The sequence below is a fragment of the Grampus griseus genome, assembly GCF_964374135.1.
Source record: "Grampus griseus genome assembly, chromosome: 3".
In the NCBI taxonomy this organism is placed as follows: domain Eukaryota; kingdom Metazoa; phylum Chordata; class Mammalia; order Artiodactyla; family Delphinidae; genus Grampus; species Grampus griseus.
Window position 1 is genome coordinate 52,533,873 of NC_139019.1, and position 17,036 is coordinate 52,550,908.

At 43.1% G+C, this 17,036-nt stretch overlaps 1 protein-coding gene across 1 annotated transcript in view; it reads left to right on the forward strand.

Moving 5' to 3' along the window:
- Positions 1 to 524: 524 nt before the first annotated feature.
- MAST4 (microtubule associated serine/threonine kinase family member 4) overlaps positions 525 to 17,036 on the forward strand; it is a gene marked incomplete at its 5' end in the record, with an annotated part of 565,267 nt that continues 548,755 nt past the window's right edge. The window contains one exon of the mRNA XM_082651132.1: positions 525 to 884. Within this exon, the coding sequence (XP_082507258.1) occupies positions 525 to 884 (360 nt within the window). The remainder of the gene's footprint in view (positions 885 to 17,036) is intronic.

Sequence of the window (17,036 nt, forward strand, 5' to 3'; positions counted from 1 at the left end):
GGCTTAGGCTCCGATTCCGGGCTCCATTCCCACCCTCCCAGGGCAGGTGCCTCGTCCCGGCCCCCAGGACCCCGACTCTGCAGCCGGAGCCTCGGCCCCGCCTCCCCTACCTGACGCAGGTGCGCCTGGGGCGCCGTAGCCTCCGCCCACCGGCGTGCCTGCTCTGCCATTGGTTCTCCCGGCTGCCCGTCTCTTTCGCTGGCCCCGCTCGGTCCCGGAGGGGTAGGTTTTACTGGAGAAGCCGCAGTCCCGGCGGCTCGGGCGCTGCGCAGAGTGCGGACCCGCGCTGGCATGTCCCCGCGCGCGGGAGCCCCAGTCGACCGCCGGGTGCGGGCGGCTGCTAACTTGGCTGCAGGCTCCGGCGGCCCGGCCGCGGCCATGTAGTTGCCGGCGGAGCTCTCTGCAGCCCGGGAGCGGCAGCGAGAGCGAGCAGGAGCCCAGCAGTTCGAGGCTTTCCCCGGAGGCGCTGAGTGCGTGCCGCGCCCTCGCCGGCCCTTGGGCCGCACTTTGGGCCCGAGAGGGAAATGGGGGAGAAAGTTTCGGAGGTGCTGGAGCCAGTGCTCCGCGGCTGCAGCGGCCACAGTGCCCGGACTCTCGCCCCTGCGGCGGCTGCCGCGTCCTCGCCGGGAGCTTCCTCTGCCGAGTCCTCATCGGGCTCAGAAACTCTGTCGGAGGAAGGGGAGCCCAGCTTCTCTCGCGAGCACCCGCCGCCGCCGCCGCCGCCGCCGCCGGGCGGCGCTCGGCCGCCCGCCGCGTGGGCTCCCGCGCGCTTGGTGCCAGAGCGTGGAGTCTCCGCGCCGCCGCCGCAGCCGCCGCTGCCCGGAGGAACCGCGCCCCCCGCGCCCCGGGGCAGCAGCGCGTCCCAGGAAGAGCAGGATGAGGAGGTGGGCCCGCCTTCCCTCCCCCCGCCACCGCCCCTCTGGTCCAGGCTGCCAGGCGACCGCAGCTCTCCATCCCGCACGCGGGTGGTGGGCAGCGCGTGCTGGGGCCTGGAGAGGGAGAGGGACCCCAGATGCTGTGCCCCGAGCCCTGGGTAATGACAGGAGCTTCCCTGTGGGTCACCGGTTTCCCCATGGCTGTTACCTGTGTGTGTGTGTGTGTGTGTGTGCGCGTGTGTGTGCGCGCGTGTGCGTGCGTGTACATGTGCTGCCTGATAGTGTGCTTCTCCAGTGTCAAAGCAGCAAACTCCGTCGATCAGGATCTGCTCCTTTGGGTCTGTGAATGGACGTGAGCTGGACGCCTGGCTTGTCCCCACAACTGAGACCTCGTTTTCCGAAGTGGGCGTTGCTTCCAACCGTAGCGCTTGGGCACAGGGGGGAGTGTGGTGAAGGGACGGTTGTGAGAGGAGAGTGGGTGTGTTGGAGGTGGGGGACGGCTGGCAGCGGTACCCGCGAAGTTGCGCGGCGGAGTTTCGGTTGCATTGGCCCCGGCGTCCCCCGCGGGTGGTTTTGGCTGGTCCCGCGGCGTCGGTCCTCCGGCCCTCGGCCGGCGGCGCTGACTTGCGCTTCTACATCTCCGATTTGGACTTGTTCCGGGGTGTCCAGATGCGTGCTGGTCGCCAGACTGAATGGGGAACGTGCCCCCTTCTTCGGGGGACTGCGTCCATCCTGGTTTCTTGGAAGAATATTCGTGCAAAACTTGTGGGTCGCGTCCTGACACATTGAAACTATGACTTGGTGTCCTCTCGCCTGTTTTCTCTGGCTTTTTTCTGCTTTTGGAGGACAGTTAAGGAAGCATAAGGTTCTTGGTGTCTTTGATTGGTTGCTTTGGACGTTTCTTGAGGGGAAGTCATCTTGATCAGGGAAAGGCCATAAATAAAACATCACCCTAACAGAGCCTCCTTGTGAAGTTAATTCCTCAGTGCCAGTGTGGTGTTTTCTTCCTCTCTGATGGGGTTAGTTTTAGTAATTGTCTCTGTCCGTCAGAAGATGCAAGCTGAGGCCAGTGCTCTGACAGTAGCCCCCTGGGACCCCAGGCTGGAGGCATAGACTGGATCTGGCGCAAAGTGAGGGGAGTCAAGTCCTAGCCTGGCAGAGATGGAGCAAGCCCTAGTGGTGGCCCAAGCCTCTGGCAGTAACCAGAACCCATTCCCCAGTGCCCGGAGGAACGCGAGGATCCTGGACAGGTGCCTGGAGATTTGCTTTCTAGAACTGTCTCTGCTTCTGAATTGTGAGATCTTGGATGAGCTGATTCCTCTGAGGTCAGTTTAATAATCTGTAAAATGAGGGGTATGACCAGTGAACTTCAAGGTAAAGTTTATTTCCACACGAACCCTCCCCTGATCAGGAATTTAGGATGGATCCAAAGTGCAGGTTGATCCTAGGGACAGGGTGCCAGGAGTTAAGCTGAGCATCACACCCACCACAGAGTTACCTGACCAAACCCCCAGACTAAACCAGTGTTCTCAGTGGTTGCATCTCCCTTTGAAAGATGCCATGCATGTGCTGGCGTACTTACCGAGATGAGCACACTGGTCACTGGGCAGTAGGGGATATGACCCAACGTAATGATTTACCACTAGATTCTAATATAGTGTTGCCATCGGTAGAGAAGATGGTAGAGTTAGTTGCCCTATGTTTTCTGCCTAGCTAGGAGGGTACTTCATGATACATAACATGGTCTTGCAGATCCCAGGTGGGGGAAGTCAGGAACTTCTCACTTTTGATCCCAATCCTGTAGCTGATTTATTGCCTGGCCTCAGGGTGACAGTGTTTTATTTTCTTGGAAGTGGATGTAAAGATAGTTTATTACACAGGCACTGCAGTGAGGAATGGTTGATTGAAACACATATTGGAAAGTGGAATGACTAAATAACATTGGTCAGTATTTGTGAAATCTCAGAATTGGATGTAAAGTGATACAGTATTGCAATTTATTGTGTAACTTAACCTGTGGCAGGGGATGCTGGAAATTGTCCAGGAGTGGAAATCTTGACCTTCTCTGAGAATTTTAAAGAGAAACTAAAACTGTGGAGTAGAGAAGTTATAGCCTTGGTGAGAGGGGTTGAAGTCCAGTGTACATTTTCTGGCTCTTACACTGGTGCCAGTATGGTGCAGGGGTTCTTAGCCTTTGAGAGAGTGTTTTGGGTCTCTTTGAGAACCTAATGAACGCTCTCCCTCCTCTCCTCAGAAAATGGGCACCACTATAAATACCGTTCTAGCAGATTCAGTGAGGAACACTGGTTACACACTCTCAGTTTGGTGGAAAGACCTGGGTTTGATTCCCGCCTCTGCCACCTTAACTAGATGTGAGATGTGGACCACTCAGCTGATGTAAGGCCTGATTTTTCCCCTCTTAAATGGGAATAATAGCAATAGGGTCATTAGGCATTTTATACATGCCACCTAGTTTAATCCTAGTATAGTATCTAACATTTAGCATGGAGTGCTAAGTAAATATTAATTTTTCAAGTTCATTTGTGATTAAAAATGTTGTGAAAGGAGGTACAAGTTTGGGCTGGCTTATTTTATTTATGCATAATTAATCTGCTCCCTACTTTCAGAGAACCTGAGGCCTTGTCTATACTGTTTATTACCACTTTTTTAGTATTAGCTGGGAAACAAGTTTTTATCTGGATCAGGTTGCATTATGGGAAGGCACTGTTAGCATAGTGTTAGTTATACGGTAGCAAGGCACCGAGTAGAAAGCCTTGAGGGAAACCCATAAAATGGAAGGAGGTTCATTTAGATTTAAAAATTGTTAGGTCTGGCTTGGGAGACTCATTGTCTTCCAGTTTTTTTTTCAGTAAGTTACTGCATCAATTTTTAAAAAGCAGCAAAATTCAATTTCCTAGTGTATTATTGCAGTGCTAATTTTTTGGGCACCCTTGTTGAAGCTGCTTGCATATACTACTAATGTCAACAGTGTTTGACCTATTTCATATTTTATCTTACTGTCAATATTTGTGTAAACTTACAAAGTCTCATAGACTTAAATCAGCCCTTTAAGCTTTTGGTGTCTTAAAAACAATACTTTACCATGGCAGTGATTGTAGTTTTTATGTACTTAATAATCAAACACACGAGAGAGATAGTGCATGGTTTTTTGTTTAAATAAAGTGCATCTCACTTAACCCCTGATAACTCAAGCCTGTGGATTTGGGGGTCTCTGCAAGTTGAGGGTAATGGACTGTGTTTCGGATAGTCATAATGATCTGGATTGGAGGAGTGTCCCTCTAACATTTCTGAGATTTGCTCTTAGGCGCTCTGCCCTGTCCCTTCTCAAATCACCTTCTGATAACTCTCATAAAGTAATCAGTGCCGTTTGCTGTGTGTCGATGAACTTATAAGGGCAGGAATTTTGTCTTTGTGTGTTTAGCACAGTGCTTCTAATATATTAGTAGGGGCTCAGTACATATATGTTGAATGAAGGAGGAAAAATACATCTTTGAAAACGGTTGCACATTTGACTGAAGGGTGACCATGTGTGTATTGTTTTGTCTGTTGTGAATTATGCTTAAACCTCTAGATCTCTTATCAAAAAAGCCTCCTAAATCACAGTGAAAATATTATGAGCAGTTTTTCCAGGTAAATTTTGAAGAAAGTCAAATCAGTGAGGATCCACTCACAATGCCTGTGCAAGACTTGTGTATTTACTCTGCTTTTTACTGTGTGTGTTAGAACTTGAAACTTTCAGAGGTTCTTAGAATGGCAGAAAAAAGGCTTATTAGCTAAAAGGATTTTCAACTCAATATAAAGCGTCTAATTTTTTTTTTTTTTTTTGTGGTGCGCGGGCCTCTCACTGTTGTGGCCTCTCCCGTTGCGGAGCACAGACTCCGGACACGCAGGCTCAGCGGCCATGGCTCATGTGTCTAGCCGCTCTGCGGCATGTGGGATCTTCAGAGACCGGGGCACGAACCCGTGTCCCCTGCATCGGCAGGCGGACTCTCAACTACTGAGCCACCAGGGAAGCCCTAGTCATCCATTTTATCTACATAAGTGTATACATGTCAATAGCAATCGCCCAATTCATCACACCACCACACCGCGGGTTTCCCCCCTTGGTGACCATATGTTTGTTCTCTACATCTGTGTCTCAATTTCTGCCCTGCAAACCGGTTCATCTGTACCATTTTTCTAGGTTCCACGTACATGTGTTAATATATGATATTTGTTTTTCTCTTTCTGACTTACTTCACTCTGTATGACAGTCTCTAGATCCATCCACGTCTCAACAAATGACCCAATTTCGTTCCTTTTTATGGCTGAGTAAAATTCCATTGTATATATATACCACATCTTCTTTATCCATTCGTCTATTGATGGGCATTTAGGTTGCTTCCATGACCTGGCTATTGTAAATAGTGCTGCAATGAACATTGGGGTGCATGTTTCTTTTTGAATTATGGTTTTCTCTGGGTATATGCCCAGTAGTGGGATTGCTGGATCATATGGTAATCTATGATTAGTTTTTTAAGGAAACTCCATACTGTTCTCCATAGTGGCTGTATCAATTTACATTCCCACCAACAGTGCAAGAGGGTTCCCTTTTCTCCACACCCTCGCCAGCATTTGTTGTTTGTAGATTTTCTGATGATGCCTATTCTAACTGCTGTGAGGTGATACCTCATTGTAGTTTTGATTTGCATTTCTCTAATAATTAGTGCTGTTGAGCAGCTTTTCATGTGCTTCTTGGCCATCTGTATGTCTTCTTTGGAGAAATGTTTATTTAGGTCTTCTGCCCATTTTTGGATTGGGTTGTTTCTTTTTTTAATATTGAGCTGCATGAGCTGTTTATATATTTTGGAGATTAATCCTTTGTCTGTTGATTCGTTTGCAAATATTTTCTGCCATTCTGAGGGTTGTCTTTTAATCCTGTTTATGGTTTCCTTTGCTGTACAAAAGCTTTTAAGTTTCATTAGGTCCCATTTGTTTATTTTTGTTTTTATTTCCGTTACTCTAGGGGCTGGATCAAAAAAGATCTTGCTGTGATTTATGTCAAAGAGTGTTCTTCCTATGTTTTCCCCTAGGAGTTTTATACTGTCTGGTCTTACATTTAGGACTCTAATCCATTTTGAGTTTGTTTTTGTGTATGGTGTTAGGGAGTGTTCTAATTTCATTCATTTACATGTAGCCGTCCAGTTTTCCCAGCACACTTATTGAAGAGACTGTCTTTTCTCCATTGTATATCTTTGCCTCCTTTGTCATAGATTAGTTGACCATAGGTGTGTGGGTTTATCTCTGGCCTTTCTATCTTGTTCCATTGATCTATATTTCTGTTTTTGTGCCAGTACCATATTGTCTTGATTACTGTAGCTTTGTAGTATAGTCTGAAGTCAGGGAGCCTGATTCCTCCAGCTCCGCTTTTTTCCCTCAAGACTGCTTTGGCTGTTCGGGTCTTTTGTGTCTCCATACAAATTTTAAGATTTTTTGTTCTAGTTCTGTAAAAAATGCCATTGGTAATTCGATAGGGATTGCATTGAATCTGTAGATTGCTTTGAGTAGTATAGTCATTTTCACAATATTGATTCTTCCAATTCAAGAACATGGTATATCTCTCCATCTGTTGGTATCATCTTTAATTGCTTTCATCAGTGTCTTATAGTTTTATGCATACAGGTCTTTTGTCTCCTTAGCTAGGTTTATTCCTAGGTATTTTAGTCTTTTTGTTGCAATGATAAATGGGAGTGTTTCCTTAATTTCTCTTTCAGATTTTTCATCATTAGTGTATAGGAATGCAAGAGATTTCTGTGCATTAATTTTGTATCCTGCAACTTTACCAAATTCATTGATTAGCTCTAGTAGTTTTCTGGTGACGTCTTTAGGATTCTCTATGTATAGTATCATGTCATGTGCAAACAGTGACAGTTTTACTTCTTCTTTTCCAATTTGTATTCCTTTTATTTCTTTTTCTTCTCTGATTGCCGTGGCTAGGACTTCCAAAACTATGTGGAATAATAGTGGTGAGAATGGACATCCTTTTCTTGTTCCTGATCTTAAAGGAAATGCTTTCAGTTTTTCACCATTGAGAATGATGTTTGCTGTGGGTTTGTCATATATGGCCTTTATTATGTTGAGGTAGGTTCCCTCTATGCCCACTTTGTGGAGAGTTTTTATCATAAATGGGTGTTGAATTTTGTCAAAAGCTTTTTCTGCATCTATTGAGATGATCATACGGTTTTTATTTTTCTAATTTGTTAATATGTTGTATCACATTGATTGATTTGTGTATATTGAAGAATCCTTGCATCCCTGGGATAAATCCCACTTGATCATGGTGTGTGATCCTCTTAAAGTGTTGTTGGATTCTGTTTGCTAATATTTTGTTGAGGATTTTTGCATCTATATTCATCAGTGATATTGGTCTGTAATTTTCTTTTTTTGTAGTATCTCTGTCTGGTTTTGGTATCAGTGTGGTGGTGGCCTCATAAAATGAGTTTGGGAGTGTCCCTTCCTCCACAATTTCTTGGAAGAGTTTTAGAAGGATGGGTGTTAGCTCTTCTCTAAATGTTTGATAGAATTCACCTCTGAAGCCATCTGGTCCTAGACTTTATTTGTTGGAAGATTTTTCATCACAGTTTCAATTTCATTACTTGTGATTGGTCTGTTCATATTTTCTATTTCTTCCTGGTTCAGTCTTGGATGGTTATACCTTTCTAAGAATTTGTCCATTTCTTCCAGGTTGTCCATTTTATTGGCATAGAGTTGCTTGTAGTAGTCTCTAAGGATGCACTGTATTTCTGCAGTGTCTGTTGTAACTTCTCCTTTTTCATTTCTAATTTTATTGATTTGAGTCCTCTCCCTCTTTTTCTTGATGAGTCTGGCTAATGGTTTATCAATTTTGTTTATCTTCTCAAAGAACCAGCTTCTAGTTTTATTGATCTTTGCTATTGTTTTCTTTTTCATTTATTTCTGCTCTGATCTTTATGATTTCTTTCCTTCTGCTGACTTTGCGTTTTGTTTGTCCTTCTTCCTCTAGTTCCTTTAGGTGTACAGTTAGATTGTTTATTTGAGACTTTTCTTGTTTCTTGAGGTAGGCTTGTATAGCTATAAACTTCCCTCTTAGAACTGCTTTTGCTGCATCCCATAGGTTTTGGATCATCGTGTTTTTATTGTCATTTGTCTCTAGGTTTTTTTTGATTTTCTCATTGATTTCTTCAGTGATCTCTTGGTTATTTAGTAGTGTATTGTTTAGCCTCCATGTGTTTGTGTTTTTTACTTTTTTTCCCTTGTAATTCATTTCTAATCTCTTAGCATTGTGGTCAGAAAAGATGCTTGATATGATTTCAGTTTTCTTAAATTTTCTGAGGCTTGATTTATGACCCAAGATGTGATCTATCCTGGAGAATGTTCCGTGCGCACTTGAGAAGAACGTGTAATCTGCTGTTTTTGGATGGAATGTCCTATAAATATCAATTAAATCTATCTGGTCTCTTGTATCATTTAAAGCTTGTGTTTCCTTATTAATTTTCCGTTTGGATGATCTGTCCATTGGTGTAAGTGAGGTGTAAGTCCCCACTATTATTATTATTATTTTTTGGCTATCAATCTAATCATTTTATTTTTATTTATTTATTTATTTATTTACATCTTTATTGGAGTATAATTGCTTTACAATGGTGTGTTATTTTCTGCTTTATAACAGAGTGAAGCAGTTATACATATACATATGTTCCCATATCTCTTCCCTCTTGCATCTCCCTCCCTCTCACCCTCCCTATCCCACCCCTCTAGGTGGTCACAAAGCACCGAGCTGATTACCCTGTGCTATGCGGCTGCTTCCCACTAGCTATCTATTTTACATTTGGTAGTGTATGTATGTCCATGCCACTCTCTCACTTTGTCACAGCTTCACCTTCCCCATATCCTCAAGTCCATTCTCTAGTAGGTCTGTTTCTTTATTCCTGTCTTACCCCTAGGTTCTTCAGGACATTTTTTTCCCCTTAAATTCCATATATATGTATTAGCATACGGTATTTGTCTTTCTCTTTCTGACTCACTTCACTCTGTATGACAGACTCTATGTCCATCCTCCTCATTACAAATAGCTCAATTTCATTTCTTTTTATGGCTGAGTAATATTCCATTGTATATATGTGCCACCTCTTCTTTATCCATTCATCCAATGATGGACACTTAGGTTGTTTCCATCTCCTGGCTATTGTAAATAGAGCTGCAATGAACATTTTGGTACATGACTCTTTATGAATTATGGTTTTCTCAAGGTATATGCCCAGTAGTGGGATTGCTGGGTCATATGGTAGTTCCATCGTTAGTTTTTAAAGGAACCTCCATACTGTTCTCCAGAGTGGCTGTATCAATTTACATTCCCACCAACAGTGAAAGAGGGTTGCCTTTGCTCCATACCCTCTGCAGCATTTATTGTTTGTAGACTTTTTGATGATGGCCATTCTGACTGGTGTGAGGTGATACCTCATTGTAGTTTTGATTTGCATTTCTCTAATGATTTGTGATGTTGAGCGTCCTTTCATGTGTTTGTTAGCAATCTGTATATCTTCTTTGGAGAAATGCCTATTTAGGTCTTCTGTGCATTTTTGGATTGGGTTGTTTGTTTTTTTGTTATTGAGCTGCATGAGCTGCTTGTAAATTTTGGAGATTAATCCTTTGTCAGTTGCTTCATTTGCAAATATTTTGTCCCATTCTGAGGGTTGACTTTTGGTCTTGTTTATGGTTTCCTTTGCTGTGCAAAAGGTTTTAAGTTTCATTAGGTCCCATTTGTTTATTTTTGTTTTAATTTCCATTTCTCTAGGAGGTGGGTCAAAAAGGATCTTGCTGTGATTTATGTCATAGAGTGTTCTGCCTATGTTTTCCTCTAAGAGTTTGATAGTTTCTGGCCTTACATGTAGGTCTTTAATCCATTTTGAGCTTATTTTTGTGTATGATGTTAGGGAGTGATCTAATCTCATACTTTTACATGTACCTGTCCAGTTTTACCAGCACCACTTATTGAAGAGACTGTCCTTTCTCCACTGTACATTCCTGCCTCCTTTATCAAAGATATGGTGACCATATGTGCGTGGGTTTATCTCTGAGCTTTCTATCCTGTTCCACTGATCTATATTTCTGTTTTTGTGCCAGTACCATACTGTCTTGATTACTGTAGCTTTGTAGTATAGTCTGAAGTCAAGGAGCCTGATTCCTCCAGATATGTTTTTCGTTCTCAAGATTGCTTTGGCTATTCGGGGTCTTTTGTGTTTCCATACAAATTGTGAAATTTTTTGTTGTAGTTCTGTGAAAAATGCCAGTGGTAGTTTGATAGGGATTGCATTGAATCTGTAGATTACTTTGGGTAGTAGAGTCATTTTTACAATGTTGATTCTTCCAGTCCAAGAACATGGTGTATCTCTTCATCTATTTGTATCATTTTTAATTTCTTTCATCAGTGTCTTATAATTTTCTGCATACAGGTCTTTTGCCTCCTTAGGTAGATTTATTCCTAGATATTTTATTCTTTTTGTTGCAGTGGTAAATGGGAGTGTTTTCTTGATTTCACTTTCAGATTTTTCATCCTTAGTGTATAGGAATGCCAGAGATTTCCGTGCATTAATTTTGTATCCTGCTACTTTACCAAATCCATTGATTAGCTCTGGTAGTTTTCTGGTAGCATCTTTAGGATTCTCTATGTATAGTATCATGTCATCTGCAAACAGTGACAGCTATACTTCTTCTTTTCCGATTTGGATTCCTTTTATTTCCTTTTGTTCTCTGATTGCTGTGGCTAAAACTTCCAAAACTATGTTGAATAAGAGTGGTGAGAGTGGACAACCTTGTCTTTTTCCTGATCTTAGTGGAAATGCTTTCAGTTTTTCACCATTGAGGACGATGTTGGCTGTAGATTTGTCATATGTGGCCTTTCTTATGTTGAGGAAAGTTCCCTCTATGCCTACTTTCTGCAGGGCTTTTATCAAAAATGGGTGTTGAATTTTGTCGAAAGCTTTCTCTGCATCTATTGAGATGATCATATGGTTTTTCTCCTTCAATTTGTTAATGTGGTGTATCATGTTGATTGATTTGTGTATTTTGAAGAATTCTTGCATTCCTGGAATAAACCCCACTTGATCATGGTATATGATCCTTGTAATGTGCTGTTGGATTCTGTTTGCTAGCATTTTGTTGAGGATTTTTGCATCTATGTTTATCAGTGATATTGGTCTGTAGTTTTATTTCTTTGTGACATCCTTGTCTGGTTTTGGTGTCAGGGTGATGGTGGCCTTGTAGAGTGAGTTTGGGAGTGTTCCTCCCTCTGCTATATATTTTTTTCATTTTTTATTTTATTTTTTTGCTGTACACGGGCCTCTCACTGTTGTGGCCTCTCCCGCTGCAGAGCACAGGCTCCGGATGTGCAGGCCCAGCGGCCATGGCTCACGGGCCCAGCCGCTCCATGGCATGTGGGATCTTCCCAGACCGAGGCACGAACCCGTGTCCCCTGCATCAGTGGGTGGACTCTCAACCACTGTGCCACCAGGGAAGCCCCCTCTGTTATATTTTGGAAGAGTTTGAGAAAGATAGGTGTTAGCTCTTCTCTAAATGTTTGATAGAATTCGCCTGTGAAGCCGTCTGGTCCTGGACTTTTGTTTGTTGGAAGAGGTTTAATCACAATTTCAGTTTCAGTGCTTGTGATTGGTCTGCTCATTATTTCTATTTCTTCCTGATTCAGTCTTGGCAGGTTGTGCATTTTTAAGAATTTGTCCATTTCTTCCAGGTTGTCCATTTTATTGGCATAGAGTTGCTTGTAGTAATCTCTCATGATCTTTTGTATTTCTGCAGTGTCAGTTGTTACTTCTCCTTATTCATTTCTAATTCTATTGATCTGAGTCTTCTCTCTTTTTATCTTGATGAGTCTGCTAGTGGTTTATCAATTTTGTTTATCTTCTCAGAGAACCAGCTTTTAGTTTTATTGATCTTTGCTATGGTTTCCTTCATGTCTTTTTCATTTATTTCTGATCTGATCTTTATGATTTCTTTCCTTCTGCTAACTTTGGGTTTTTTTGTTCTTCTTTCTCTAATTGCTTTAGGTGCAAGTTTAGGTTGTTTATTCGAGATTTCTCCTGTTTCTTAAGGTAGGATTGTATTGCTATAAACTTCCCTCTTAGAACTGCTTTTGCTGCATCCCATAGGTTTTGGGTTGTCATGTCTCCATTGTCATTTGTTTCTAGGTATTTTTTGATTTCCTCTTTGATTTCTTCAGTGATCACTTCGTTATTAAGTAGTGTATTGCTTTGCCTCCATGTGTTTGTATTTTTTACGGATCTTTCCCCCCCCACTATATTGTGTTACTGTTGATTTCCTCTTTTATGGCTGTTAGCAGTTGCCTTATGTATTGAGGTGCTCCTGTGTTGGGTGCGTATATATTTATAATTGTTATATCTTCTTCTTGGATTGATCCCTTGATCATTATGTAGTATCCTTCCTTGTCTCCTGTAATATTCTTTATTTTAAAGTCTATTTTATCTGATATGAGTATTGCTACTCCAGCTTTCTTTTGATTTCCATTTGCATGGAATATCTTTTTCCACCCCCTCACTTTCAGTCTGTATGTGTCTCTAGGTCTGACGTGGGTCTCTTGTAGACAGCATATATATGGGTCTTGCTTTTGTATCCATTCAGCAAGCTTGTGTCTTTTGGTTGGAGCGTTTAATCCATTTACGTTTAATGTAATTATTGATATGTGTGTTCCTATGACTACTTTCTTAATTGTTTTCGCTTTGTTTTTGTAGGTTCTTTTCTTCTCTTGTGTCTCCCACTTAGAGAAGTTCCTTTAGCATTTGTTGTAGAGCTGGTTTGGTGGTGCTGAATTCTCTTAGCTTTTGTTTGTCTGTAAAGCTTTTGATTTCTCCATCGAATCTGAATGAGATCCTTGCTGGGTAGAGTAATCTTGGTTGTAGTTTCTTCCCTTTCATCAGTTTAAGTATATCATGCCACTCTCTTCTGGCTTGTAGAGTTTCTTCCAAGAAATTAGCTGTTAACCTTATGGGAGTTCCCTTGTGTGTTATTTTTCGTTTTTCCCTTGCTGCTTTCAGTAATTTTTCTTTGTCTTTAATTTTTGCCATTTTGATTACTATGTGTCTCGGCGTGTTTCTCCTTGGGTTTATCCTGTATGGGGCTCTCTGCGCTTCCTGGACTTGGGTGGCTATTTCCTTTCCCATGTTAGGGAAGTTTTCGACTATAATCTCTTCAAATATTTTCTCGGGTCCTTCCTCTCTCTCTTCTCCTTCTGGGACCCCTGTAATGCGAATGTTGTTGTGTTTCACGTTATCCCAGAGGCCTCTTAGGCTGTCTTCATTTGTTTTCATTCTTTTTTCTTTATTTTGTTCTGCACCAGTGAATTCCACCATTCTGTCTTCCAGGTCACTTATCCGTTCTTCTGCCTCAGTTATTCTGATATTGATTTCTTCTAGTGTAGTTTTCATTTCAGTTATTGTATTGTTCATCTCTGTTTGTTTGTTCTTTAATTCTTCTAGGTCTTTGTTAAACATTTCTTGCATCTTCTCGATCTTTGCCTCCCTTCTTTTTCCAGGGTCCTGGATCATCTTCACTATCATTATTCTGAATTCTTTTTCTGGAAGGTTGCCTATCTCCACTTCAGTTAGTTTTTTTGGGGGGTGTTATCTTGTTGCTTCATCTGGTGCATAACCCTCTCCCTTTTTATCTTGTGTTTGTTTCTGTGAATGTGGTTTTCATTGCACGTGCTGCAGGATTGTAGTTTTTTTTTGTGGGGATGTTTTTTAACTGTTCTATTAATGATGTGAGTTTGAAGACTGCTCTTAATGTTATGCATAGATGTGTAGATGAATGTCTAGTCTTTACTGGTGAAGAGAATAAATAGCAAAGAGCAACCATATATTCAGTAAAACTTTTCACTGAATTGGTATTTTATGAATCATAGCAGCTACATAATTTGCAAAGAAGAGTAGTGTGTAATTCTTGGCATGTTTATTATTGAGTTTGCTTTTGACTCCCTGCTTCAATAAGAGCCACAGGTTTGGAACGTCAGTCAGCCAATGTATATTGACTCTCGTGAAGCATCACCTTTGGCACTGAAAACACAAGGGTGGACAAGACAGAGATAGTTTTGACCTCACAAAGCTTCTAGTGTAGTGGGGGAGATAGTCCCTAGTCATAGTGGCTAGCCACATGAGTTTTCATTAATTGGCTTCCAACATGGTAGATGGGGAACAGCCTCTGAGGGAGTGTGCACCTCATCTCCCCTGGGAGGTGGGGACTGCCTCACTGAGGAGTTATTGGGGAAGGGGAGGGACAAGAGTAATGCAGGTAGCAGAGAGAGTGGTGCGGGTCTGGGGGCTGAGGACTCTGGGTCACGTGTGTGGAGCCGAGGAGGGCATGGCCTCGGGGGACGCTGGAGAGAGAAGCAGCGGCTGGGTCATGCACACCTTTTGGACTTTATTCTATGCCACCGGGAGCCACCGAAGGTTTGAAGCAAGGAAGTGACTCCATCGGATTGGCGTTTCGGGAAGCCAGGCAGCCTGGAGCCCACCTGTGGGGAGCCGCAGGTGTAGCTTGTTGAAATGTTCCAGGTTATCAGGGAGCTGATGACCTGAGAAGAAGCCATCTTAATAAGCGGTGTGTCCGGGGAACTGGGGGCTCATTCTTGGCGGCTCAGGCGTCCAGGAAATGGAACAGGGTCGAGAGAACAGCTTCGTGTGGCTATTAATGCTGCTCTTCACTGCTGTGTTGCCTTAAGCCTAGTATTTTCTTGAAGGAAAACCTTTAACGATGAATGGAGACAGAGAAGAGGGCCTTGCGAATGCTCACGCCCACAGTCAGTTGCAGGGGACGTTGACCTGGGGTGAAAGGAGGAGAGATTGCCTGGAGGCGGTGTGACATCCTCTGGTGGTGGGAAGTGTGGTGTTTGTGAGCTAACACGCGTTATGAGAGGCTGGCTTATTTGCTTGGATGTTCCTGAAGAACGTAGGGTCAGAGTCAGGGAAGGGCTGAGGCTTTTACCCTTTCCACCCCGGGTCTGAGGTATGCTAGGAAATGTCAAATGTTTATATTTCACCAGTGTTTCGGAGCCAGTGACAAAGGCTGCCTCTCTGTTCCCTCAGACTTAGTGGATCCAGTGTATGAGTCCAGCTGTTTTTCATTTTGCCCCTGCAAGGAAGGGTGTGGAAGCACAGTAGAGTGTGGGCTGTGAAGATGGTAAACTGCAGGAAGAGTCCTGACAGAAAAGTTCTCACGATGAGAAGGGTCCGTAACCTGGTGTTAGAGAAAACTGAGCGCGGGGTGTGTGTGTGTGTGTGTGTGTGTGTACGTACAGGTACGCATGCGCCTGTATATCTAAGAAGAGATAATTGTCCTTTTTAGATGGAAGACACCCCAGGCCATGTTAAAGCATGGTCGCACATTCTGTAGTGTTGCCTGGAAAGGACTTGTGCCCCCCTCCTCCATCCCTTCAGACCAGCAGCCAGTGTTCCCTACTCTGGGGTCAGTGTCTGTATTGCCTAAGGGTACAGACCAGTGATCCCAGTTCAGCCTTTGGAAAGGTTATTAATACTGAGACTGTTTCCTTATCTGTAAAATGGACATGGCAGTATTTATTGCAGAGGGTCATTATGAGAATTAATGAGGTGTTTTATATTGAGGACCCAGCATGATTCCTGGCAGGTTGTATGCGTTCCATGATGGTGTTTGCTAATATGACTGAGTGTGGAAAAGCTGGTTGATGCAGAATATCAGCTCCATAGCCAAGAATAATCGGAAGCCTAGACGTCCCTTCCCTGATGGATTATGCTACCGGCATGGTTTGCTGGTGGTTCTGGGAGGCCCTTTCATTCATAAGTAGGTAGATATGTAACATAGCGATCACTTTTAAATTCATGGACACAGCATTCCTTACGATGTACTAATAGCAAAGCCTCATGGTTCATTAACTCTTCTGTAGACACGATCTCTCTTTTGCTCATGGAACCTGCTGTTAGTGATCATGTATTAAATGATATCCTAAAAGACTGTGAACGTGCAAATTACTAGCTATGCCCAGGGATTTAGTAACAAGACAGCATGTCACCCCTGTGGTGAGGCTAGTGACATGACCAGGTAATTCATGATGATCTGGGGGCTGAGAAGGGAGTAACAAGGAAATCAGATGATTTTCTGGAAGCCAACTTTGGTTCCTGTAAGCATCGGGTGGGGAGGCAGGTGGTCCAGGGGCCACCCCAACTTCACAGAGGGGAAATCCATTAGACATGTGATAGAACTATTAAAAATGCAAGAACTCATGTATGTGAATTGTCTGACCAAAAGTCTGTTATGTCCCTTTGGGGCAATGTAAACATTTCAATTTTTTAAGGCAAAATTGCAAAAACCTAGGAGTGCTTTTGATATAACTCAGATAAATGCTGGTGCAGTGACCGCAGGTCGTTTTCCCTTCCAGCAGCCTGGTGCTCTGCCCTGTGTACCTGTTTAGGTTGACATTTACACAGCTTTGCGTTATTTAGTTCAAGGATGATTGTGTCCTTTTATGTCTCTGATATTTAGTCCGGTTTCTTATCTGGTCCTCTTATTTTGGGGGTAGGGCATAACATCAAATATGATTAAGCAGAAGTCTCTTTCTCCAGCAGCTTGTGTGCCCTTGTTTCTTTCCCTGTCTTTGTCCTTCTCTCTCACCTGGTTCAGAATTCCTGGAAAGGATTGGACAGTAGTCATGTGTGTTTCCAGGCTTAGGAGAGAAAACCCTTAAATGTGAAATGTCAGTTCAGGACCGTGGTCAGCGGTACACAAACATTCGAGTCACATTTAAATGTATAGAACTTGTGTGAAATTTCTGGTTGCTTCTCCAACTTCTCTTAATGAAAAGCATTCACTGCTTATTTAGTAATTTGAATTCATAACTAGGCACATGTGTCTGTGAGACAGCTTATAAATTTGTACCCTAGGCCTGTACTCTTTGCTAGCCCATCAATTCTCCTCTTAGACACAGTCCATATATTTTTGATTATGGTACTTGCTTCCACTGAACCTTTCAGCCCAAATGCTCTGTATTGATATTGGGGGCAGGGGGAGGTGGAGGGGAGGATGGAAATACTGACAAATTGGCTTCCTTTTCTTAACTAATTT